At 40.7% G+C, this 22,822-nt stretch overlaps 1 protein-coding gene across 1 annotated transcript in view; it reads left to right on the top strand.

The window, feature by feature from the left end:
- nr5a2 (nuclear receptor subfamily 5, group A, member 2) overlaps window positions 1-22,822 on the top strand; it is a 54,215-nt gene that overhangs the window by 28,584 nt on the left and 2,809 nt on the right. The window contains exons 6-7 of the mRNA XM_022669757.2: window positions 2,648-2,767; window positions 7,851-7,998. Coding sequence (XP_022525478.1) covers window positions 2,648-2,767; window positions 7,851-7,998 — 268 coding nt within the window. The remainder of the gene's footprint in view (window positions 1-2,647; window positions 2,768-7,850; window positions 7,999-22,822) is intronic.

Below are 22,822 nucleotides of genomic sequence, written 5' to 3'. Positions count from 1 at the left end.
GACTCTAAATTCATATGGAGACGAGTTAAAGGTTGCGGAGCAATTGATCGGCGCATTGATGTAGCAATACCTGAATGACTGTAAAGGCGTTAAATTGGTTTCTTGGAGGATATGCATTTTTCATTATAAGTGCTGAGAGAGAGTTCCTTGTAAAAGCACTGTGATGATTTTGAAATATTTACAAAGCTACCTTGAACAAGGCTACTAAATGAAAGCTTTAGAGTCAATCTGGGTGAAGAGTCGGTGTAACGACACGAGCTAAGACTAGCACTGCCGGCTACTTCTATAAATGCAGCTTATAAGCTTGTATTTTTATAATAATTCTAGTTGAGTCTCATGACACCAAATCTTTAAATGCAGTCTGTAAGCCTCGGTAAACATCTTCACAAGCACTCTTGTCGCTGGGCTTCATTCTACTGTTCAGAGAAGCACAATCTATTTGTTGTCTCAAGTCCTGAATTTGAGACTAGCTGATGTCAGAAACTATAATTCATTTTGGCAGTCCTCCAGGCATATTTACAACTGCTTTCAGCGTAGCTCAGTGTAGATAAACATTAACACAGCTGCGGTCTTAATTTTATCACATCCTTCATAATCATAACATATTTTATGACCAGTTGGAATATTCCTTTGAGTTCCCAGCTCGGTTTTCTAAGAATAAACCCCATAGTGACAGAGTCTTTTGTATCAGCGGGTTTTGTTATATAGCCCTCACTAGAGTGCTCAGTCTGTTTACTGGAGTGACTTGTGCAGCGTGCAGGGCTACGTGCTGAGATTTGATCTGGTGGTACTGTGCTGAAACTAAAGCTACTATGGTGCTATGGTACACATGGCATACTTTTATTTCTGGATGTAAAGGGGCCTAAGCCAAACAGCACATATCACAGCGAGGATGAATTACACTGCGCTGTGACAGGGCAAAGAGGAAGCTGACCGTGAAGAAGCAGTGGCGGGGGGACTCAGAAAGGTCAGAGATGCCCTTTCTGTCCGCCTGTCGTATCTCAGTCTGCCGTCTCCCAACCTTAGCGGACTTTCCCCACAGCCCTGTGGCATTCTCATCCCCTTTTGATCATTCAAACTCGCCTGCCATGCTAAAAATTTGAGGGGAAGGTCTCAAAATTTGGAGTAAGAGACAGGTTCCTTTGTAGCCTGGGCAAACACCCGACATAGTCGACAGACATGCGTAGCAGTCTCTTTGAAGCACAGAAATCTGGAGACAAAATTTTGCTTTAGATACACCCCTTTTCACACTGGTCTTCATACAAAACACTTATTTTTTAAGAGTACAAGGACGTGTGTTCAATGAAAACTGTAAAATATGAAAAATATGATTTTTTGATATGATGCAGATAGAGGACAGGTCTTTGGATTTTTTTTTGTGGTTTAGTGGTGGATGTGCACAAGCACAGCTTAAATATTTGTACTTGCCATATCAATAGTTTAGCTCTTTTTAACATCTGTTTTTGTTTGCCTTTGTTATGACTGCCAGACTTGTAGGAGTCAAAACATTTGCAGAGACATTGAAAGAGAGGCATTGATGGTGGTTATGTCTCTTAAGGCATTAAGATAAATGAATTTAAAAAATGTAAGTATTCCAGGGTGAGGTTATTCAGATCTGATTTTTTGCCTCAATGTGACATTTATGATTAGATTTTTTAGGGCTATGTGGACATGTCAAATCTCATTCTCAATTAGGTTTGAGTCACCTAGGTCAGATATCTAATATCTGTTGTGACATGAAAGTGAATGGTCAGAATGAATGTGAATGCCACCAGGCAGTTATTTCCAGTCAAAAAAATGAGGCTCTGATTTCTATGAATGGAGAGAGACCAAATCACTCACTGTTATGAATGTGAACTTTTTCATACCGTGATACCGTGATATCTCCAGGCTTTTCTTTGACAAAAATTAATGGCTAAGCATTTTTACACTCTTCATAACAACAAGAATTATTAACAGGACAATGTTTGTGCGGCATGAGATGGACCAGGAAGGCTTTTTTTCCCTCCTCGTCTCCTGCTCATTCCGCTCCTGTCCTCTTCTGGCTAAACTGTGTAATCATTGATTTCAGCACCCATGAGAAGCTAGCAGTGACAAAGATGCTGTTGTTCTCTATTGAATGTGTTCCCACAGTTCCAGGAGTGGGGAATCTCACTAGGTAGCACTAACGTAATCACAGGTGATAGACGAATAGCAAATGGGGCAACTCGACTGGACAAACAGATTAATTAGCAACAGGGAGCAGTGGTGACATGCACACGGTGAGAGAGTGGACAGGTGTGCGGCTATGTTCTCATGAGATAAGTGTATAAGTGGAGCTGGTTTATTTTAGAAAGTGAACAAAATTTTGGCGGCTCAACAAAAGGTAGTATGTTTGTGTTAGACAATGTTAACACAAACCTCTGTCAGTTCAGTGGTCATAAGAGTAATTTTGGGCAATTGAGGGCACTTTCAAATAGTGTAAGAAATTAGAAATATACATTTTTCCACAGGTCTAGAGTAGTAGTTTGAAAGATGGATCTCTTCCATCAGTTTTTCCCCATCAGTTTTTTTTAGATTATGGCATAAAAACGTAATTTTAAATAAAAAAAATGCTGCAGAAAGTATGTGTAGCTCACTTCACTTCGCATTTCTTGTTTTTCCTCAGGTTGACGACCAAATGAAGCTGCTGCAGAACTGCTGGAGCGAGCTGCTCATCCTTGACCACATTTTCCGGCAGGTGATGCACGCCAAAGAGGGCTCCATCCTGCTGGTTACAGGGCAACAGGTGAGTTTCAGTTCCGTAGCCGTTCCTGTTACCTGAACACTTCTCCGTCTATGCTCGACCTCCCCGTAGAGCTCATCAGGCATCTCACCAGCGTGGATCAACATCCTTTAAAGTACCATCGACTGGCCCTGCCTATGCAGTCACCACTCCATTAAAAATAGATTACGCTTATAGGTATAAGCTAATGTGACCAGAATAATCAATTGTGCATTTCTTATCAAGTCTGCAGAGTCCGAATAAATAAAACGGCTGGTTAGGCATGCACAAGTCATTGCGCTCTATGAGAGAAAAAGGAAGAGAGAGGAGGGAAGAAGCCGTGATTTACCTTGCTGGTCTCTGCGGAACAGCGCTGGGTGGATGCCTCAGGCTTTGCTAGAGTTCTCAGTGCAGGGGGTCCTTTCATTCTGTCTAGGGCTTATACACACATACACATAGGCACACACACACACTCATACAGAGTCGCACATAAAATGTTTAAATTGCTCATTATAAATATGCTTCTGAGCACAGTCCGTCTGTCAGTAGAATGTAAGGCTTTAATTATTAATTAGATTTTTTTTGCCCTCCCCCATCTGCAATGAGAACTTCAACAAAATGTTCAACAATAGAGTCATAAATATGAAAGTGAAACAGGGATTTAGAGAGGCAAAATACACAGCCACTATTTCAGCACTGATACCGGCTCTACATTTTGTTGAAGCACTGAAAATCAATAACTTCACCACTTCTATTCAACACCATTTCTAACTCTGCTTTAATTTTACACAAAGTGTGTGGAGCAGCCTGCTCATCTATTGAGCGGTTAAGGTGAATCTTTGGCAAGTTTGACACCGCCTGCTGATCCTCAAGGGTGTATTTAACACTCATTGGCTGGTAGAATGACAGGGTCACCCTGTTCTCTAGCCAGCGGTATGAGTGCTGTGGTTAAACTGAATGTTTAGATAGATAGAGTTCTCGTCCATCCGTTCAGAAAAACTGTGTGACCCGCCACTTGCGTCAGACAAGGTTATGTGTGACCTGCACCTGCTAGACTGCTGCTGAAAGATTTGCTCTAACAACAAAAATAATAATAATTTACATCACCCGTTCATAAAATTCTGCTTATGTTATCTAATATTTCCTACACATTTTAAAATGAATTGACCATAATTAAGTTTAAATACTTAAATTATGATGAGTGCTGGTATCAGATCAAATATAAGAGATGTGAGGGACTTTGCATTATTTCCACTGTGCCAAACACACAAAAACCTTGTATCTGAATTACTTCTTCAGGAAAAGTGGCAATGTCTTTTTTTTTTTTTTTGAGATTTTTGGTTTTACCTGACAGCACCTGAATAAATATACACGTATATGTCTAAATGTTTGTGGACAACTCTTCTAATGAATGCATTTATCTACTTTGAGCTGCACCTATATAATTTCTAACTGACACAGATATGGAAATTCATAAACTGTATACACAGGGCCTGTCTAATCCCTGTAGAGAAGGGCTGCTTGTAAAAAAACTATTGAATCTCTCATAGTAGATAAACAGGAACCTGTTGGCACTGTGCCTAATGCTAGGCATGGACTAGCATTACGCATCCCCACCACCACCACAGGACAGTAGAGACAGATACTCCAACAAAAGCGAATAAACAGAAAAAAAACTTTTAATACCCTTAATTTTGTTAGAAACAACAAACGATCTGGTGTCTTAATAATTATATATATAAATGAAACTGAATTATACTGGATAATCAGTTACTATAAATTGTGATTTGTAGTTTATTGACAGAACAACAAGGAGGGGAAGGTAAAATGTGGATAGCACTGGTGTTAGTTGGGTTAAACCAATTTGTAATTAAATACTCAACCTACATCCATCATCAGTCATTGGCAATTTGATTTATTTAGGTGTTTAGCTCCTCTTTAGGATGCTTTAGCACCTCAGCTCATGCTGTGAGGTGGGCTGAAGTCTCTGTATTTGATTAGTAAGGGCTGCGTGGTCACTGGCCTCTCTGTGTCAGACTGCTGAGTGCTGACTGAGAGCGGTGGGCTAGGGTCTCGTTTGCATATTTTGGCTAATGAACAGCTGGTGTTGAAAGGGCCTGTGGGGAGAGGAGCAGGAATCACACACGCTGTTCATTATGTCCTATTATTCTACGGCAGGCCAGAAGTGACAGCCTGGTCACACACATTTATACATACTCATATATACGCACCTAGTCTCTTTATGTAGATATAAATTAATGTAGGTTATAAACTTTGACAAATGTATTTATATTTAGATATATAGTGACACATATTCAAGCAAAATAAAGTTACAGAATAAAGATACAATATTAAAGTTACTTCTTCATCTTCTTCTATTATCTCCCTCTCTTTGTCCTAACAAGTATGTGAGATGCAGTTAGGTGAGTGTAGCGCTGATTTTTCTTGCCGTTTTTTTTTTTCTCTCTCTCTCTCACCCAAGCATGTGTCGTTGCTCCTCAGTGTCATGCGGCATGGCAGCAAAGCACTGTGGGGGATTAGCCCCGAAATGTAGCGACACACGACACCGCGTGGACGGCTTTCAAAAATGTCACCAGCCTACATCCCTCCCTCCCGCTGCTTTGAACATAGCAGCGCTCTCTCTCTCCCTTCTCTTCCTTTTCTCCCTCTCTCTTGTGTTCTCGCTTTCTTTCTCTCCTGGGCTCTTGAACACCCAGGCAGCCTGGCCTTCAGAGGAATCCAAATCAGAGATAGGCAGCACATTTATAATCAAATTTATACAGCGCTTTGTCTTTTGTCAAGATCAAGCAGCGATGGTGGCGGAATGTCAGACCGAGTTAGAGAATATTGCTGCATAATGTTTACTGAGTCCTACAGCAAGGTCTCGTTTTTGTCCCTCCTGCCCCAAAAGAAACTCCTAGAATTCCTCTGAAAGGTTTGAAAGAATGCTTTTAAAAGTGGGCTAATCATTTTGTGGCTTTTTGTCCCGTGCAATATCTTCTGAATATCTTTTATTTCAAGCACTCTGTTGACGTGTGGGTCCGGAACACCGCACTTATAACCCCCGGTAATTGATTACATTTAAAGAGAAGGTTGGTTGGAGCTAGCTGAGAGACGCTTCAGTCATTGACGTTATTTCATGCACAGTTGATTTTATGGAAGTAGGCTGACACCTTTGGGTAAGGTAAGGGTTGGGTTTCACTGACTCATAAAAAAAGAAACAAGATGCGCTGAAAGAATGAACGCACGACAGAATGAGGGATGAGGAAGACAGAAAATGTAAGATTGTTGGTTGGTGGGGTGGAGTGTGGGAGGGGGAGCTTACGCCGGTGAGAAATTCTCTAGGCTGGGCTTTAAAAAATTCCGCTCATCATATTTACACAATAAAAAAATTCCAATCCGCACGCGTTTTTAATTGCAAATCTAGCTCCAAGGGAGCCCTCCCTGTGCTTAGGAGGCCCGCCGTCTACCTACCTCCAGAAACCCTAGCACAGTCAATTATGGTAATGAATTGTCAATAAATATAAAAATTTAATATGGCCTGCTTACAGTGAGTGGCAGCTAAGGACTTGCCTCCAAGACAAATTTGCTGCTGCTGCAGATATTAAGTGCACCTGAAAGGGGAGGGTTGAGCCCGGTAGCCTGGGGGACCTCCGGGGGCCCCCCGCACGCTCGTGCCTCTCTTCAGCCCACCCCCCCTTCGTCTGTTGATGGGAGCATGGGTCTGAGGGTCCGCACGCTGGGGACGGAGAAACGTGCTGCTCTCCCCCTTCTTCATTTTGATGTTGATTATCATTCCACCCTCACTCCTGCACACTTTCCCTGCTGTGCTGAGAGCAGCTGAGCTGTGCTGGAGAACATGCGCGCGCGCGCGCACACAGTCAGAGAACGAAAGGGAGCAGTGCACAGGGCTGTACCTGCTGTGCTTACTGGTTAGGTGTGTGCTTCAGTTTGCAGGGTGGTCTTGGCCAGGGCTAATGTAAGCGAGATGTGGGATGTACAGTCATGTGAGAAAAATATAGAGCACACTATTTTTTTTTTTAGAATTGTAAACTTATAGACGTTTGTATATTATATTTGTTTTATTATATTTATTATATTATATTTGTTGTAATTAATGTAATAACTGTAATAAAAGGAAGTTAGAACACCCCTACCATTTTATTAAAATCTCTAAAAATTATATTAGGTCCAGCAAATGTAGCTAATAAAAACATCATTAGCGATGATCAGTAATAAAGGAGCCTGTCTTATGTAAGCCTCAGACATTAGTTTGCTTTGCTCTGTTGACTGGTAAAGGTTCACCATGATGAGATCCAAAGAATTTTCTTTAGAAAGACATTAGAAATAAGGCTGTGGATGTTCTGGTCTAGACAATGATTTAAAAAGTTCAACAGTTTTACTGTCTGCAAAATAAATGACAATGTACAATTTCCAGAATGGCCAGACTGGGACAACCAAGCTAGTTGAACTTAGGAGCAGAACAGTATATTGTAAAGAAGTCTCCAACAATCCTGAAATGTCATCACAGAACCTACAGGCAGCTCTCGCTGCAGTTTATGTCAAGGAACTTGCATCTACCAGCCAAAAGAGACTGCATGTGTCAACATTACCGTATATTATTATTTTATATTATATGTGGTGCAGGAGACAATGCTGTTGTGAGTAAAATTTTGTGCTAGCCAGTTTGTAGCCAAATACAAAATAACGATGTACTGAAACACTGAAATGTACTGATGCAATGTACAGATGCTTTTGCCCCAAACAAGAAAAACATAGAGAAACTTTTATATTCAATATGAAACATTCATTCAAATGTGCTTAATACTTCCAGCATATGCTAGGAAAAGAACATCAAGAATCAGTACCCATGATTTTACCCATGTGTCAGAATGCATTCCCAATATGTTTCTGAAGAAATTAATTCATATGTATTTACAGGTGCAGTGACTAACATGAAGTGCTAATAAGGGAGATGCTGTAGCTGAATATTTGAACCCAGCTCTGTTTGTGTGTTCAGGCCAAAGCAATTGCCATACTGACATTCTGTGTGTGTGTGTGTGTGTGTGTTTGTGTGTGTGTGTGCGCTGTTGCCCCTCTCCTTCAGGTGGATTATGCCCTAATTGCCTCCCAAGCTGGGGCTACACTCAACAACCTCCTGAGTCACGCTCAGGAGCTGGTGAGCAAACTGCGCTCCCTCCAGCTGGACCAGAGGGAGTTTGTCTGCCTCAAGTTCCTGGTGCTGTTCAGCTTGGGTGAGTACAGAAAAAGGGGAAGGGCAGATAGTTGGGAGGAGGCAGGATCCCTCACACACCGTCCCAAGGTTCTTGGGGGACCTTGGGATAATCCGAAAGACGGCACTTCTCTCTCTCTCCCTCCCTATCCCTGTCTGATAAGCATGCTGCTGCAGACGGCTGTTATGTACCACTGTCTTACACCCTGATCCAGAATGTAGAGGTCAGCCTCTTGTCGCTGATCTAGGAGCAGCTTACGCACTAATCTGGCTAAAAAATAACCCTTTAAATCATAAGTCATAAATCAATTCCTCACTCTCACAACAATATTTATAGATTACAGTACTTTCATACTGTAATCGTACACACAGATTAGTTGATAATTCTTACTTTCTGTAGGTTTAAGATTAATCCTATCAAATAATTGTGCTTTTTGGGGTTCAAGTTTTGTAAAGGAAATCGTGAGGTGAATGTTCTCCTCAAGAAGTGTTTAAATCTTAAATCTTTAAGCTTTTGTGTTTTCGGTGCTATTTGCAGAACTATTAATAATACCATATAATGTGCTATCTATCGTTCTGTTTAATCTCCCTTGGGTGTTAAGCTGTTCTTTATCAGATGCAGTTGCTTTCACAACAGTTACAATATAACTGCTGGACTGTGACCTTTACTGAATAATTTATGAGGGTTGCCTACATGGTTATAAAAACATGATTTTGGTAGCTTGCTACTCACTTCAAAATGAATCCACAAATGAATCAGTTTCCGAATCAATTTTAAAGTTAAGACACACACAAGGACACTAGTTTTCCACTTCTATTCTAAAACCTAAAGATTCCGGTAAAAGTCAAGCCATAACTTCCTCAATGACAAACATCTCAAGATTATCCTACACTACATTGCAGTTCCCCACTCAATAATCAAAAAGTCATCGGTTATCTCCCCTTCTGGGTTCTTTTTCATAAGTTAGCTTGCCATCACTCATTAATGAAGTCAGTGAAGTCAAGGTAACATTCTGAACACAAACTGTAAAAAAAGATGCTGGTCTTCACCATCAAACCCAATATACAGGTCTTGTGGTCTCGCAATACTGGAATATTAATACACTGCTGTGCGTGTCAACAACATTATCATATCACTCTGTCTGCTCAGTCCAGAAAAAGAAGAGACAGAATGTTAGGTGCATTCTCCGACTTCCGACCCGAGTTCTTTGGAGTAGCATCATCACACAGCAAAGTGCGCAGCGATAGCTTTCGAGCAGTTCCACATGGGCCCTCACCACACCTTGAGAACGTTCCTCCTCACAAACCAACAAATAACCAGAACCGTGGCGTTCAGTAAAGCTCCCCCTGTCTTAGGTCCGGCCTTCTGAGCCTGATGGGATTTATATTTGTGTTTTTTTGTTGTTGCATGGCGGATGTTTTAGCTTACGATGGGGGATGGATTTCAGCTCTAAATTATTTGGCGGAAACATCATCCATAATGAAACACTCACCTGAGGGGAGTGTATCGCCCCCGGCGCTGCCCCGCACTAGCGGCTAGCGTCAACCACTCGTTTGTCTGGCTGAGGGAGAGTAAGAGACTAAGTCTGGAGATTAGAGACCGCACTGATTAATATCATCCTGTGGACGGAGGCTTCTCTGTGTTGTTTGTTCTTTTTGTGTGTATGTGTGTGTGTGTGATGATCCTTCTTGCCACATGCTATTGAAGAGCCAATTAATCAGAGGTTAATGAAATGAAGCATGAAAATACCTTAGTGCTTTATGAATACCTAAGGCAATGCAGAGTAATATCCACTCTCCCAGTCTACATCTGTTCAGCTTGGATTGAGGGAATTTTAATGAGGGAGGCTTAGCGCTCAGTCTTCTCCCTGATTTCTAGATATCTGACTTTGCCCTTTTTGACTCAGTTACTACTATCAGACAAATATTTGCATGACTAGATTAATTAATAGAGTGAACTGAATTATGAAACCATATACAGGGCTAATTTTAAGTGGTTATTTTTTGCTTTTTTTGCTGAAAAGCACAGAAAGTACTAGAATGCTGAAGCCTCATGTTCTGAGAGGCACTTTCTTCTCACCCCCAACGTCTTGTCCCAACCTCAATCACATCAATTCACTCAAGTGCCTCTTCTCACTCTGTCTAAGCGCAGTCTTCACTCTCTGACCCGCTTTTACAAATGAAGCCTTTTAAAGAAAATCAAAGGCACATTTCCCCATGCTTGACGTGCCATTTCAGGCCCCATAGCTCTAAGCTGCAGCCGTTCTCTGTCAGCTCTGGAGAAGCTTCGTGATCGGTCACTGTCGGGCCACCCGAGGGAGGGGGGACTCTTTGTAAAGGTAAGTGTCGATAAAGAGGAGGATGGACATGGCTTGACCCAAGAGCAGCAGCTTGTCTCGTCAGATTTGGGGGGCTGTCGAATGGAGCGATTGCGCCCAGCAGAACGCCTCCCACACTCTTTCTTCTGCCATGTCTCTATCGCCTATCCTTTATCAGTCTCCACGGGTTGAGTGGATGGAGTGGCTCTCGCCGGAGCTGAAGGCTTTATCAATGGGTAAATAATTGCAGCAGGGGCATTGATTTCCTCCGCAGTGAGAGGGGCAGCAGAAGCTGAGGATGCTCCGTTAGCAGTGGAATGGCTAGGTGAGGCTGTTGCCATGACTTTACACACCTGAAGTGTGATAGGACCCCGTTTTTGCTGTTGGAATAGTTAGTTAGAATGTTTCTTCTTTCTCTAGTTAGTAAGAATGTTTTTCTTTTTTACTTAAAGTGCTGACCGTAAAGAACCACTTTGTTTAGTGTAGTGCCATGCTGTATCTAGCCAATCAAGGAAGAGCAGGCTGATGCATACAGAACAGACACCTTTCAAATGTGAAAAATAAGCTGAAAACAGCTGTCTGAAACTATAGATTAAAATGAGATTGATTTAAAAATGACAATTTTAAAACTGTTACTGCCTACTTCATGGCAGTTCTATTACACTATTTGCATTCAAAAATGCCACATCATGTTGAAATGCATAGAATACGTAGAAGAAATGTGCTTGTGGATTCTGCTAAAACAATGTGTGCAGCTTGAGGCTCATTTATATTTCTATTCACACTGTTAAAAACTGTTATTTTCTGCCAGTGTTTCTTTTTAGCCAGGTCCCTTAGTTAGTGGCTTTCAGAAAACATACAAAAATACATGAATAAACAAAAATATGGACTGAAGACTCCATCCGTATCCGGAACTGTGTTTAACATTCAGCATGAATTAGCCTTTATTTTCCATATACAAACTGCATGAACTGCAAAGCGAGCAGTTCTTTAACACTGTGTGTGTGAGTGTGTGTGACAATTGTATTTTGTTCTCACTGGAAAGTTAAAGGGACAGTTAATGTAATTTGATTGGCCACAAAGATTACTAAGTCCTCGACAGGAAAATGAATTCAAGGTCGAGACTTGAAGACCTCTGGTCTAGACAAAGGGCTCTGGGGTTCTGAGCCTACTAGATAACAGGCCCATTTAAAACAATGTTTATTCACAACACAAAAAAATCCTGTACACTAAATTTGTTTTATAATTGATTAGTTTTAAAAAGTTGTAAAGAGCAAAATGTTATTGTTAAACACAATGCCAAAATTCAGTAAGACTTGATTGTTACCTTAATAGTATGCAGAGCTTCTAGGTAGGAATTTCATTGCATTCCCGCAGTAACAGTCAAATTATTGTAGAAGCATTCTGGTTATTGACACTGCTATTATGATACTCTTTATTATGCATTGTGCAGAATAATAAACACAAACAGGGAGGGTGGAGTGGTAAGGGATTTAGGCTTTCCCACAAACCTGCCAGCCACTGGACCCCTCCTACCGGCCTCTTGGAAAAAAAAAGTATGGCATGCTCTCAGGTTGTTTATTTAGAAAGTGGATTTTCTTGCTCTTTAAAGAGGAAAAGAGAAAGTTCCCAGATAGGTAGGGTCTAATTAAGCAGCCTTGCCTTATTTCCCTGGCCAAAATCGATGCATCTACCCTTGCGCAGAGAGAGAGAGAGAGAGAGAGAGAGAGAGAGAGATCAGTAATGCATGCATGGCTTCTCATAACTGGCGCAAATATTAATTTCCTGAAACGGACCAAATAATTTGGAAGTAGAGGGGCTTGATTAACATTCGAGGGCTGCGACGGTTCAATATTTATGCCTCGGAGACCCCCAGCTGGGGGCAAATAATGGTGCATAAAACTACAGCTACGTCTTAATTAAATGCAAGATAATAGGAGCAGGTTTTTCTTGTGAGCCAAGCAGTTTGACACTGACAGGCAGTAAGTCATTTGGAAGATGTGAGGCCTAGGCCCAATCAATACACATATAAAACAAGCTTGTGTGTGTGTGTGTGTGTGTGTGTGTGTGTGTGTGTGTGTGTGTGTGTGTGTGTGTGTGTGTGTGTGTGTGTGTGTGTGTGTGTGTGTGTGTGTGTGTGTGTGTGTGTGTGTGTGTGTGTGTGTGTGTGTGTGTGTGTGTGTGTGTGTGTGTGTGTGTGTGTGTGTGAATTTCAGACAGGGGCCACAGCTGGAAAAGTATGCATGCTTACATAGAAAAAGGTTTATAGTAGTATTTGAGGATAAACACTAAAGCTTACATTCATTTCTGTGATTTGTGACAATATGCAGCAGCCCTTGACTGATCTGACATCCCCACATCCCTCACCTGCCTGTGCTCTCTCTCTGAGTATTCATTGTTTGAACAAACACATTCATTTGGATTTCACTCGAATGTAGAGAAACCACCAATCAACTCTGAGTGTTCTGATATTTTACAAATCTTGAGTGGAGGCAGTCGCAGGCCTTCACAATGACCCTAATATTTAGGGCTTATTTTTTTCTCACTATCCCTACTTCACAGATGCCAGAAATCAAAAAGCTTAACCTGGCCACATTGCTAAGAGGCTCTCTGCAAGACGCTGTCCTTATTAGGAGCCCTAAGAGGCTTTCAGACTTTATCAAGCTTTAAAAGCTGCAGAGATCTCCCACAGTTTACTATATGGACCAATAGTGCACGCTCCACTTATTAAAGGGATGTAGGAGGCTAAACTGCAGCACTTTACCTTTAACCCTACTAACTTTTGCCGCAGTTTGAGTATGTTTATCGTAGCCCAGTCACAGATTTCAACACGTCGCATAGCCCATTTTCACTCTTGCTGTAGGTTATATTTACAAACACCACCTTTAAAAGGAGAGGGAATTAAATCAGGTGCTTTAAAGAAGAGAAAATGCAAGAAATTATGCACTGGATCAAGAACCTTTTAGTGTTGAGGCCTAATAGTACTTGTCTACTTCCCCAATTTGCTCCCTAACCTTTTGCACTAGGTCAAAATGCATGGCAGATTGAAAACATGCACTAGCTCGCCAAAAGCTGTGGGAGAACAGTATGTAAATTGATCATGAAGTGTTATCTCTGAGGATGAGTTGGGAACACGCACACCTGTATAAATTGTTAGGTGTTATCTTGTGATGGCACTCGACTTGAAGGCAGACTTTCTGCATTTAGGACTTGGCCTGATAGCCGGGTTAGATGGATGTAACATTTCGTTTCTGAATTTTATGCTTTGTGGGCATTTTACATTCCTAGATGAATTCCAGCGTTAACATGTGTATTGGGAATACATCACAGAAGACATTACCACCCACAGTGGACAGTGCAGTGGGTGGTAACTACCATGACTCTCAGTGTCTAGCTAGAATTGTCGGAAGTGTGGACAGGCAGGCAATTCTGGCATTAATCACAGGAGGCATGACAGCATGCCAGTTTAATTTAATAGCATGTTAAATTAAAGTTAAATGAGTTTTAAATGATTGATATGTATACAAAACAACATAGAAACATCCCAACAGAGAAGCCATCTTGACAGAAGTATTTATTGTTTTTAAAATAGCTCACACAGGAAAATTCAAAAATGTCAGAAATGTTGGTTGGAATTTTCCACCAGTTTCAGAAGTTGTTGTAACTTTGTTGGCTGTGCTGAACAGACTACTACTCTCCAAACTTTCACAAAACACCCACTCCTTTCCCAGATGGTGTGATTTAGAATAGACATAGCAAGGTGTATGTGCTGATTTCGCTCTCTCTCTACCCACGTTCTGTCTCCACCTCTCTCCCTCCGGCTCGCTCACTCTCTTTCTCTGCCCGACCCTTATTACAAGCTGTCAGTTTATTATAAAACATTAGGAAAGCAGAGGGACACTTGCAGTTACTGTCTTATCGATCGGGAGGGATAGATTCTGTGATTTAGCGCCCGGCCCTCCCGTATTTCCACATTCTCAGCCTCCTATTAAGGCCTGTGCTTTCCTTTGGCTATTGATGTATCAACATTAACAGTTACAAGCAGCTACAGAAAATCAATGGCCAACTTTTATTACCGGCTGCATAACGCGCTGACCGGGCCGACGCTGCGCTACTAAGCAGACAGGCCTGCGCACAACATGCTCCACACATGTCAGGTGTTTCCTAACTGATACCTGCACTGGAAATATCAATCATGTGAGGGCTGGCGTGTTTTCTGTAGTTACTCTACTGCCACTTTTCTTCAGCCATTTTTTTTTTTTGTGAAACCTGTGCGGCCAAACTTCTTTCCAAACAGCATCGATATCTTGGACAGGTTCCGATTTTGCATTTCATTTTTACTGTTTTTGTGGGTTGTTTTTTACCAATCCTAATTGACTAGGAGTGTAAAATTTAAGCATTATGCACATATGTTTGCTACAAAACCAAATTTGAAATTAAAATAACCCGTAGATTCTGTCCATCACCTGAATTGAGAGGGATGCTTTTGAAGAGGGAGAGCTAAACAGGAGCTGTAGTGAAAACAGAGCACCTTAAAAGATTTATGAGGCTTGCGATCCTGCCGGGACAAACATGCACAAAACCTTTGTTTTACCGATCAATGGGCCGAAGTTTATTATTTACCTTCACTACAGCGGTACTTTTCGGTTTTTACAAGTTGTAAAGGGGCCCTGTTGTTGTTGCCCATGTGTGCGTGTGTGTGTGTGTGTGTGTGGTTGTGGGGGTGGTGCAGTTTTTGATTTCTTTTACATGTCCATTGCTGCTGCTGGAGGTTATCATAGCTCATGGATAGCAGCATTCCACGATGCTAATACTGTATCATGGGTGTAGTGTAGCCAACTCGGTTAGCTCAGTCTGGGCCAATTAAAGAGTGCATCTTCTGTGGGCGCGAGAGGAAAGCTTCCCCAGGCCTGAAGCCCAGCACAGTGCCTTTCCGTGGCCAATTCGAGGAGACAGCCTGAGCTACAGCCGCCGTAGGGACGGCTCTATTGATCAGGTGGCTGCCATTATTTAAACATTGCGCACAAACACAGATAAGCATGTTACACAAGCTCCATAGCACCCTCGCGCCCCTCCCGACCTGTCATTTCTCAATCGATCTCACAGAAAGATTTCTGAGCCACGGCCATCCATAAAGCTCCTTGGTCGCACGAGAGGGAAAACGCAGCAGTAGCAGCTCCTAGCCCCTGGGCAGGCAGCAGGGTCAAACCCACACACACACAAACTAAACAGCTGAGAAGACATGACCTTTTCAGAGTGACCCCTGCATTACGAATGATTATTCATTCTAAGAGCTGTTCACTTGCTCTCGCAACACAATGTGAATGTTAAAGCTGAATGTGTTAAACATATATTTCTGCTTTTATTTTGCTGTACTAATTAAATGTAACTAGTAATTACAGATAGATTATTTTTTAACTACATGAACATAATACATATACAAATACATGAACAAAATATGTTGACTTCTTAAATGGAAAGCTAATGAATCAGTTTTAAATAATCTGATTATGTTCTTAACTTCATATTAAAATCTGTATTCATGTAGCATTAACACTTTAATCCTAGTTAGGTTTAAAGGCTACAGTAAACTAGAGTAAATTAGACATTAATTCATTATTCATATTGTTCATTGTGTCATTTCAAGCACCCGACACACCCAGTCACCCTTGACTTTACAGCTTTAAATCTGTGTGACTTCATTAATTTTATGAAAGCCATCGCCTCGGAACTCGTAATGAAAAAGTTACTAGTAATAGACATCATAACAGTATGTTTGTCATTTTTCACTCTGATGTTTTGATGTCAAGCATCCATCTGAGAGGCGCTAAGGTGCCATTTATCTTGTTTCTGCTGCTAGCCAAGCAGGACATCATAAAAAAGAAGCTCTATCTGTCTTCAGACTCAAAGCTTTACACTTCGTTTTAGTGCAGAATATATAAAGAAAGTTGCTGTTTGCACATTTAGTCTGATTATTAGCAATATTGATGGATAACAAAAACCTAAACAGAAAGTTATATACTGACATGCATTGTGTCCCTTAACTTGACTATAATCATGTCCCATTGAAGTTAAAGAATATTACGTTAAGAATATTATGTTTGAGATATACTACACTGAAAGCACATTTTATACATACTTGGAAAACATGTCAGAATGTATTCTCTCAGTCTCACCCAGCATCTTATGTTGATGTTTTGGCCTAACCCCAGACCCCAGATTAAGCACATTGATGCAAAAGAGCCAACAGGTGCTCTGCGTTTCTCTCTTGTTCTCCTTTACCCTCCCTGACCTGCGACCCATTCATTGCAGTGCTGTTGTATATTTAGCAACAAAGCTTTGGAATGCCGGCACTGTCTTCCGACTGGAAAAAATGCAGCATCATCATCAGTGATCCTGTAATGTAAACCCACAAGTGTCGCAAGTGTGAAGTGTTAATGGGTAAGAAATTGGGGGGGGGGGGGGGGGGGGGGGGGGGGGGGCAGTTGAAATGTTTTTGAAGGGGGTAGGGAGAGGGTCTGGGTGGCTTTGTATTTGAGCTATTTCTGTGTGTAGTGCGCACAAACAATCACTTGCCCTGAATGGCCATTACTATTTTGAACCAGTGACGTTACAACCTAAGATAACCAGTGATTGTATAGTTACTTTGAAAAAGTAATCCGATTACTGGATTACTTGATTTTAAAAGTAACTAAGTTACTTTACAAGTTACTTTAAGCAGCTGCAGACACCACCTCCCGCCCACCGCCTTAACATAAAAATTATAACCAGTTTTGCCAATACTCCCTTTATTGGAAAATGCATTTTTAACAGCAAAAAATAAAAGACCATTTAAGATAAATAATTGTTTTTATAAAAAAAAAATAATCTTGATTTCCCTTAACATAAATAAACATAAATATCAAATAAAGAAAGTCTTTCCTGACCTGAAATATTATCTGAACATTGAACCTTTTGTTCTCAGCAGGGCAGCAAGGAGTGGTTTTACAAAACAAAACCCTGTATATGGTCTAGGCTGACATCATGTGTACTTCTGTAACTTTGGCCTAGTTTTATTTTGTAATCACATTTTAAGAGCGAAACAGTGAAGTGGGGTGAGTAAACCAATGGTTGAACCTCATTAATAGAAGCTTCTCAAACCTCTGCTACAAATCGCGCTTCTCTCGCCTGCCTCCATGGATTTGTTTGTGGCGCTGCATGGTGTGTGTGTCGCATAAACAGAAGTTACTAAGTAACGCATTACTGACATCACTGAAGATAACACATCTGTGCTAAATGAACCCCAGTAGAAATGAAAAAAGTTCTGTTAAGTCTTACTTAATTGAAAGCACTCTGAATTATTGTGTAACTGTGAAAGTAACAGGTTAGACATATGTTAAGTAGTAAAGGTAAAGACACTGTTTACACCAGGTGACTTTATGTGACTAGGTAGTAAAATGTTTCTTTAGTTAGTTGGACTAAAATCCGATTGCTGCGTTGGATGATGCATGCAAATATGCTTATATGCAAATCTGTGGCAACCAGTTGTACATCTGTGCAGCCTCTTCCTTTGCAGTTTGTCTTTTATGATTATTTTCCTAACAGACACGAATCATGTGCCCAGTGATGCACTGAATGGGAAATAGTTTTAGTTGTACTGAGAGGATTTTTGGATGTTGAATGTGTCACTTCAAATGTGTTTTAGACAATATGCTAAACTGGTTTGAGTGGTGGGTTTTAAATACAAATACTTGGGTGTGTTTCCATCTGCATTTTATGTGACTTTCCTTTTTCTAGGCCTTTTCCTAATCCTTATACTCAAGACGCATGAAGTGACTAGGTGTAAATAGGGTATTACTCTGTCATGTCAACACTTAACTTGGCACCTGATTCCAACCCACTCCAGCAGAGGTGTTAACAACTGCTGGGTCAAAAGCTGTGTTGCCAAATCAGGAAAAAAGAGCTGTTCATCTGTCTGCTTTGGTTGAGTTTACAGCTCTAAATACAAGTTAAATACATAGTTCAGTACATTATAATACATGCACTGTGAGTTTAAAGTATTTTTCCAATCAAATTTGTTCCATCTAGTTTTTACTGTCAGTCATGGCTTTAAATTAACAAATAAGAGTTGTCTTAAAGTAGTCAATACTTTGCTTCCAGATTTAGCAGATTTGCCAGAAATGTAATCTAAATGTGAAGAACCATAAATTAACATAGTTTTGACAAGCAGTTTATAAATACGTCATGTTATATTACCCCAGAGGTAAAGAAGACCACAACTAAATTTTAAAGTCAAATTTCAGCTCTTGACTCGACTGCCATCTGAAAACGGTGTGCATATTGGCAAAGATGCAAAAGACAGTTTCTTTAGTCAGCACAAGAAGTGTTCAATAGTCAAGCAAGAAAAGAAGGATGGAGGCGAAATGGAATAGGAGTGTTTGTGTCTCTTTATGTGAGTGGGGAGGGGGGCAATCATGCTATGGATTAACTGTCCTTCACTCAAAAAATATACATCCCCAGGCACTCTGGTGAATTATTAATTCAAATTTGTCAAAAAGGGGGGGGAGAATAAAAAAAATATATATTGATGGGAGGTTGGCTTTAATGACCTCATTAGGTTTGTGGTTTCCACTATGGGCGGTATTTGCACTGCTCCAGGAGTTTAGGGGGAAATGGGGGTATACTTGACCCCTGAATGATTTTCTGTCACTTTATCATAAACAAGAAGCTTCTGACATGCCCCTTTACTCCTGTATGCATGTAATTAGTGTGTGTGAAAGTGGGCTGAATGTAAACTAGACTCTCTAGAGGGTTCGCACACTAAGATGGGGATAGAGAGAGATGGATATTGGGTGTTAAGGAGAGATTTTAGAATGCTGTGAGAATGCCATTTGAACTTGGGGCGTTCCACACCTTAAAGCACTGTAAAAATACATCCACTAATATTAGTCTGGATTTTACTATTTAATATATACTGTATATACTCTGTGGGTGTGTGTGTGTGTGTGTGTAGGTGTGTGTGTACACACACAAGTGTGAAAGTGTTTGCCCTCTTCATGATTATTTTTTCATGTTTGTTACTCTTAAATGTTTTAGATCATCAAACTAATTTAAATATTAGTCATGTATTAATAGCTGGTCGGGCCACCCTTAACAGCAACAACTGCAATCAAGCATTTGAGGTAACTTGCAGTAAGTCTTTCACAGCACATTGGAGGAATTTTGGTTCACTCATTTTTGCGGAATTGTTGTAATTCCGCCACACTGAAATGTTTTTAAGCATGAAACACTTTTTAAGGTCCTGCCGCAACATCTCAATAGGATTTAGTTCAGGACTATGACTAGGCCACTCCAAAGTCTTCACTTTTTTTTTCTTTAGCCACTTAGAGGTGGACTTGCTGGTGTGTTTTGGATCATTGTTGTGCTGCAGAACCCAAGTTTACAGCTTAAAGTCACAAACAGATGGCAACTGAGGCAAGTGTGGCCTGCAGTTCTTTGGATGTTGTTGTGGAGTCCTCTTGACCTCTTGGATGAGTCGTCGCTGAGCTGTTGGGGGTAATTTTGGTCAGCTGGCCACTCCTAGGTAGGTTCACCACTGTTCACATTTTTGTCGTTTGTGAATAATGGCTCTCACTGTGGTCTTTGATTTCATGGGATAAAAACCTAGTTCCTGTCATAGGGCTAGGAAACTAAGAAGGTTTAGCGACAAACATTAAGAGTTAAAGTTAACTGTTCCAAAGAAAGAAATAACCAGGTTTGTGATGAGGAAAAAATACTACAGAATGTATTTGTGACAATTATTATACCTCAAATATGTAAAATATATATTTGGGGTATTACCTGTAAATATGCTCGAACCTTTATTGATTTTCAGTACGTGCTTCAGACAATAGTTTATATTGTTCTCTTTAGTATGCTATTCTTACCAAGAAAGATATTTGATGAATATAAAACAGTGTTGCAAAAAATTAAAGTAAAAAATATCTCTAGCATTTGCCCTTTAACCAAACTTTTGATGAATAGTGAATAATGAAGTTCTTACCTCGGCTATAATTACAAACATCTGCAAATTCACAACATAGTTAATTATGTAAGAGTAATTCAGAAAGCACACTGTGCTTAACAATGTTGGAGCCAGGGCAGTAATGAACAAACAGCATCTCTCAGCCAGCATTTGTTAAAAGACAGGCTTGCCCAAGTTTCTCGTGTTTATTTCATCATACCTAAGGCGCTTCCCCCCCCCTCCACTCCCCCAGTTTCTGCCCCCACTCTCCGCATTACGAGTGGTGCAGGTCAAACCCGTCCTTGGGCAACCAGGACTTCTCCTCTACCTGCTTAACTCGACAGCGACGGGCTCAGATTTGACTTAATGTATCCCCAGATGGAGCAGTCCTGTTTAATTCTCTTTCATAGCAGTGGGCCACTCCGGGCCCAGCATTCCGATTTGAGTAGGGAGAAGCAGATTGAGCCTTCATGCTTTATTCTGACAATGCGTACCCCCTCGCCAAAAAAAACACTGTTCCTTCTGGCTCTTCACAGCTTAGTCATGAGGAATGCCCCTCTGAGAAACGAGGGAAGAGCTGGAGTCATTGATATGCATCATTAACAGACAGAAAGGGAGAGGGAGAGAGGAAGAGAGAAAGTTTGTTTGGACAGTGAAAGATGTCCTGGGGACAGACTTGCCAGTAATGAATAGAACAGCTTGGTTTCATGTTAAAGGATTTTTTGCTGCATGTGAATCATTTGATTGCTAGTTTAACTCGTGTTCTGTTAATTAGAAACAGATAATAAATAGTTATTATATTCAGATTGATAATGTACATTTTGAGCCATTTGTGACAGAGGCCTTGTTTCCACTTTGTAATTTTATGTGACTAGTATCTGGCTTGTATCCTGGTAAGATTTGACCCATATGCATTTTCATTAGTTATAAGGAAAATGTAGCTTCTTCCTGTTCTGGGTTATAAATAGTTGCTGTTTTGAAAATCATAATTTTACATGCATTCATTTGATACTGTGTGTAGAGAAGTTTCAGTTTTTGTTCTAAAATTTGTCTTGACAAGATTGACACTGCTCTAACAATGCATTTCAGATCACTTCCTATAGTGATCAGATTGGTATCTTTATTGAGTCTTGGGTGTGTTGAAACCATAATTTCATGTGGCCATATCTGGAAATAGTCCTGATTTGTAAGATGCAAGAAGTGACCAGGTATAAATTGGATCTGAAATGTTAAGTGGTCAGACATTTTCTTAAAGGCAACTGTTTTTTAGAGGGAAGGATATTGCTCACGATATACAAGGGAGTGTAAACTGACTCTCCGATACATATTATACAGATAATAAAGATGAAAGACATTAATAATAAACCAGATAACGTGCACGCCTGCTTTGCTCTCCAGTTTTGATAGGAAAGGAAAAACACAGTAGATTCGGCAGTTGGGTAAATATTGTCGTATTGTGACTGATCGGACATTAGCCGTGGTCTCCTCTGGGCGGTTATGTTAGGTTGGGAAGTGGGGGCCTTTCCAAATCCACTCTAGGCCAGAGGGCAGCAGCACCGCCCCTTCCTCTGATTGGCGTGGGTCAGGCATTTAGGTTAATAATGAATAAAAAGACAACGCACAGGCTGGACTGATTGCAGGGGTGCTGTAAAGTAAAAGAGGAAAGAAAGCACAAGGTACATATTGCCCTTTGAAATCCCACACTAACACTCTGCAAGGGCCTGAAACACTCACAAACACTGCTATAATGTACACACACACACACACACGCCTGACAGTCTATCTCTGTCACATTTCACTGCTGGCAAACAAAGTTGTTTTTGATTAGGTCTGGTGTTTCAGCTCTTTAAGAGGAAGCTATTCATTCTGTGGTGACAACAACCTGCTGGAGCTTCATAATTTGCCTTTCAAATGTCGTGTTATGATTTAACTGCTCATTGATTAAACTATTAGAGGTAAAAATCCAATCCATGCTCAAGTGCGTCTTCATTTGCAATATGCAGACCAATAAAATGAGATCAATAGAAAATGCTTTAGTTTTACAGAGCCAATGATCGGAAGCAGTAATCGGAAATGACTAGGCTACAAATCATTATTTATTTATTTTTTTTATTTATTCATGCACGAGTTATGCTTATTTGCCAGTACATTTGGTACATCGTCATAACATAGCTTTGTTGTTTGTGCAAATATATACAGTATATTAGGATACATCAATATAGATATGATTATACACATCTAGACCATCTAAAGGGGGGCTTATCGGCAGGGTAGCCGAGGTGAATTCCTGAGAGTTCCTGTTTTTACCAAGATAATCCTTTCTAATTAAAAAAATAGTATGTTTTCAGAGCAGAGGATGGGGGCGGCGTGTGGATATTTAGGGTCGTCTGGCATGATCGCTCGTGAAATGAACAATGTATTGCACAGAACCTAAGGGTCTGTAGTTGAGCTTCGGCACAGCTGTGCTGCACACTGAGGCTGTTTCATGTAAAAAAGTTCATAATTAGTCCCACAGTGGCTAAATGTTGAGATAGAAGATAAGAGTG

This window comes from Astyanax mexicanus, chromosome 16 (assembly GCF_023375975.1).
Source record: "Astyanax mexicanus isolate ESR-SI-001 chromosome 16, AstMex3_surface, whole genome shotgun sequence".
Taxonomy (NCBI): Eukaryota; Metazoa; Chordata; class Actinopteri; order Characiformes; family Acestrorhamphidae; genus Astyanax; species Astyanax mexicanus.
This window is presented reverse-complemented; position numbering and strand designations above follow the sequence as displayed.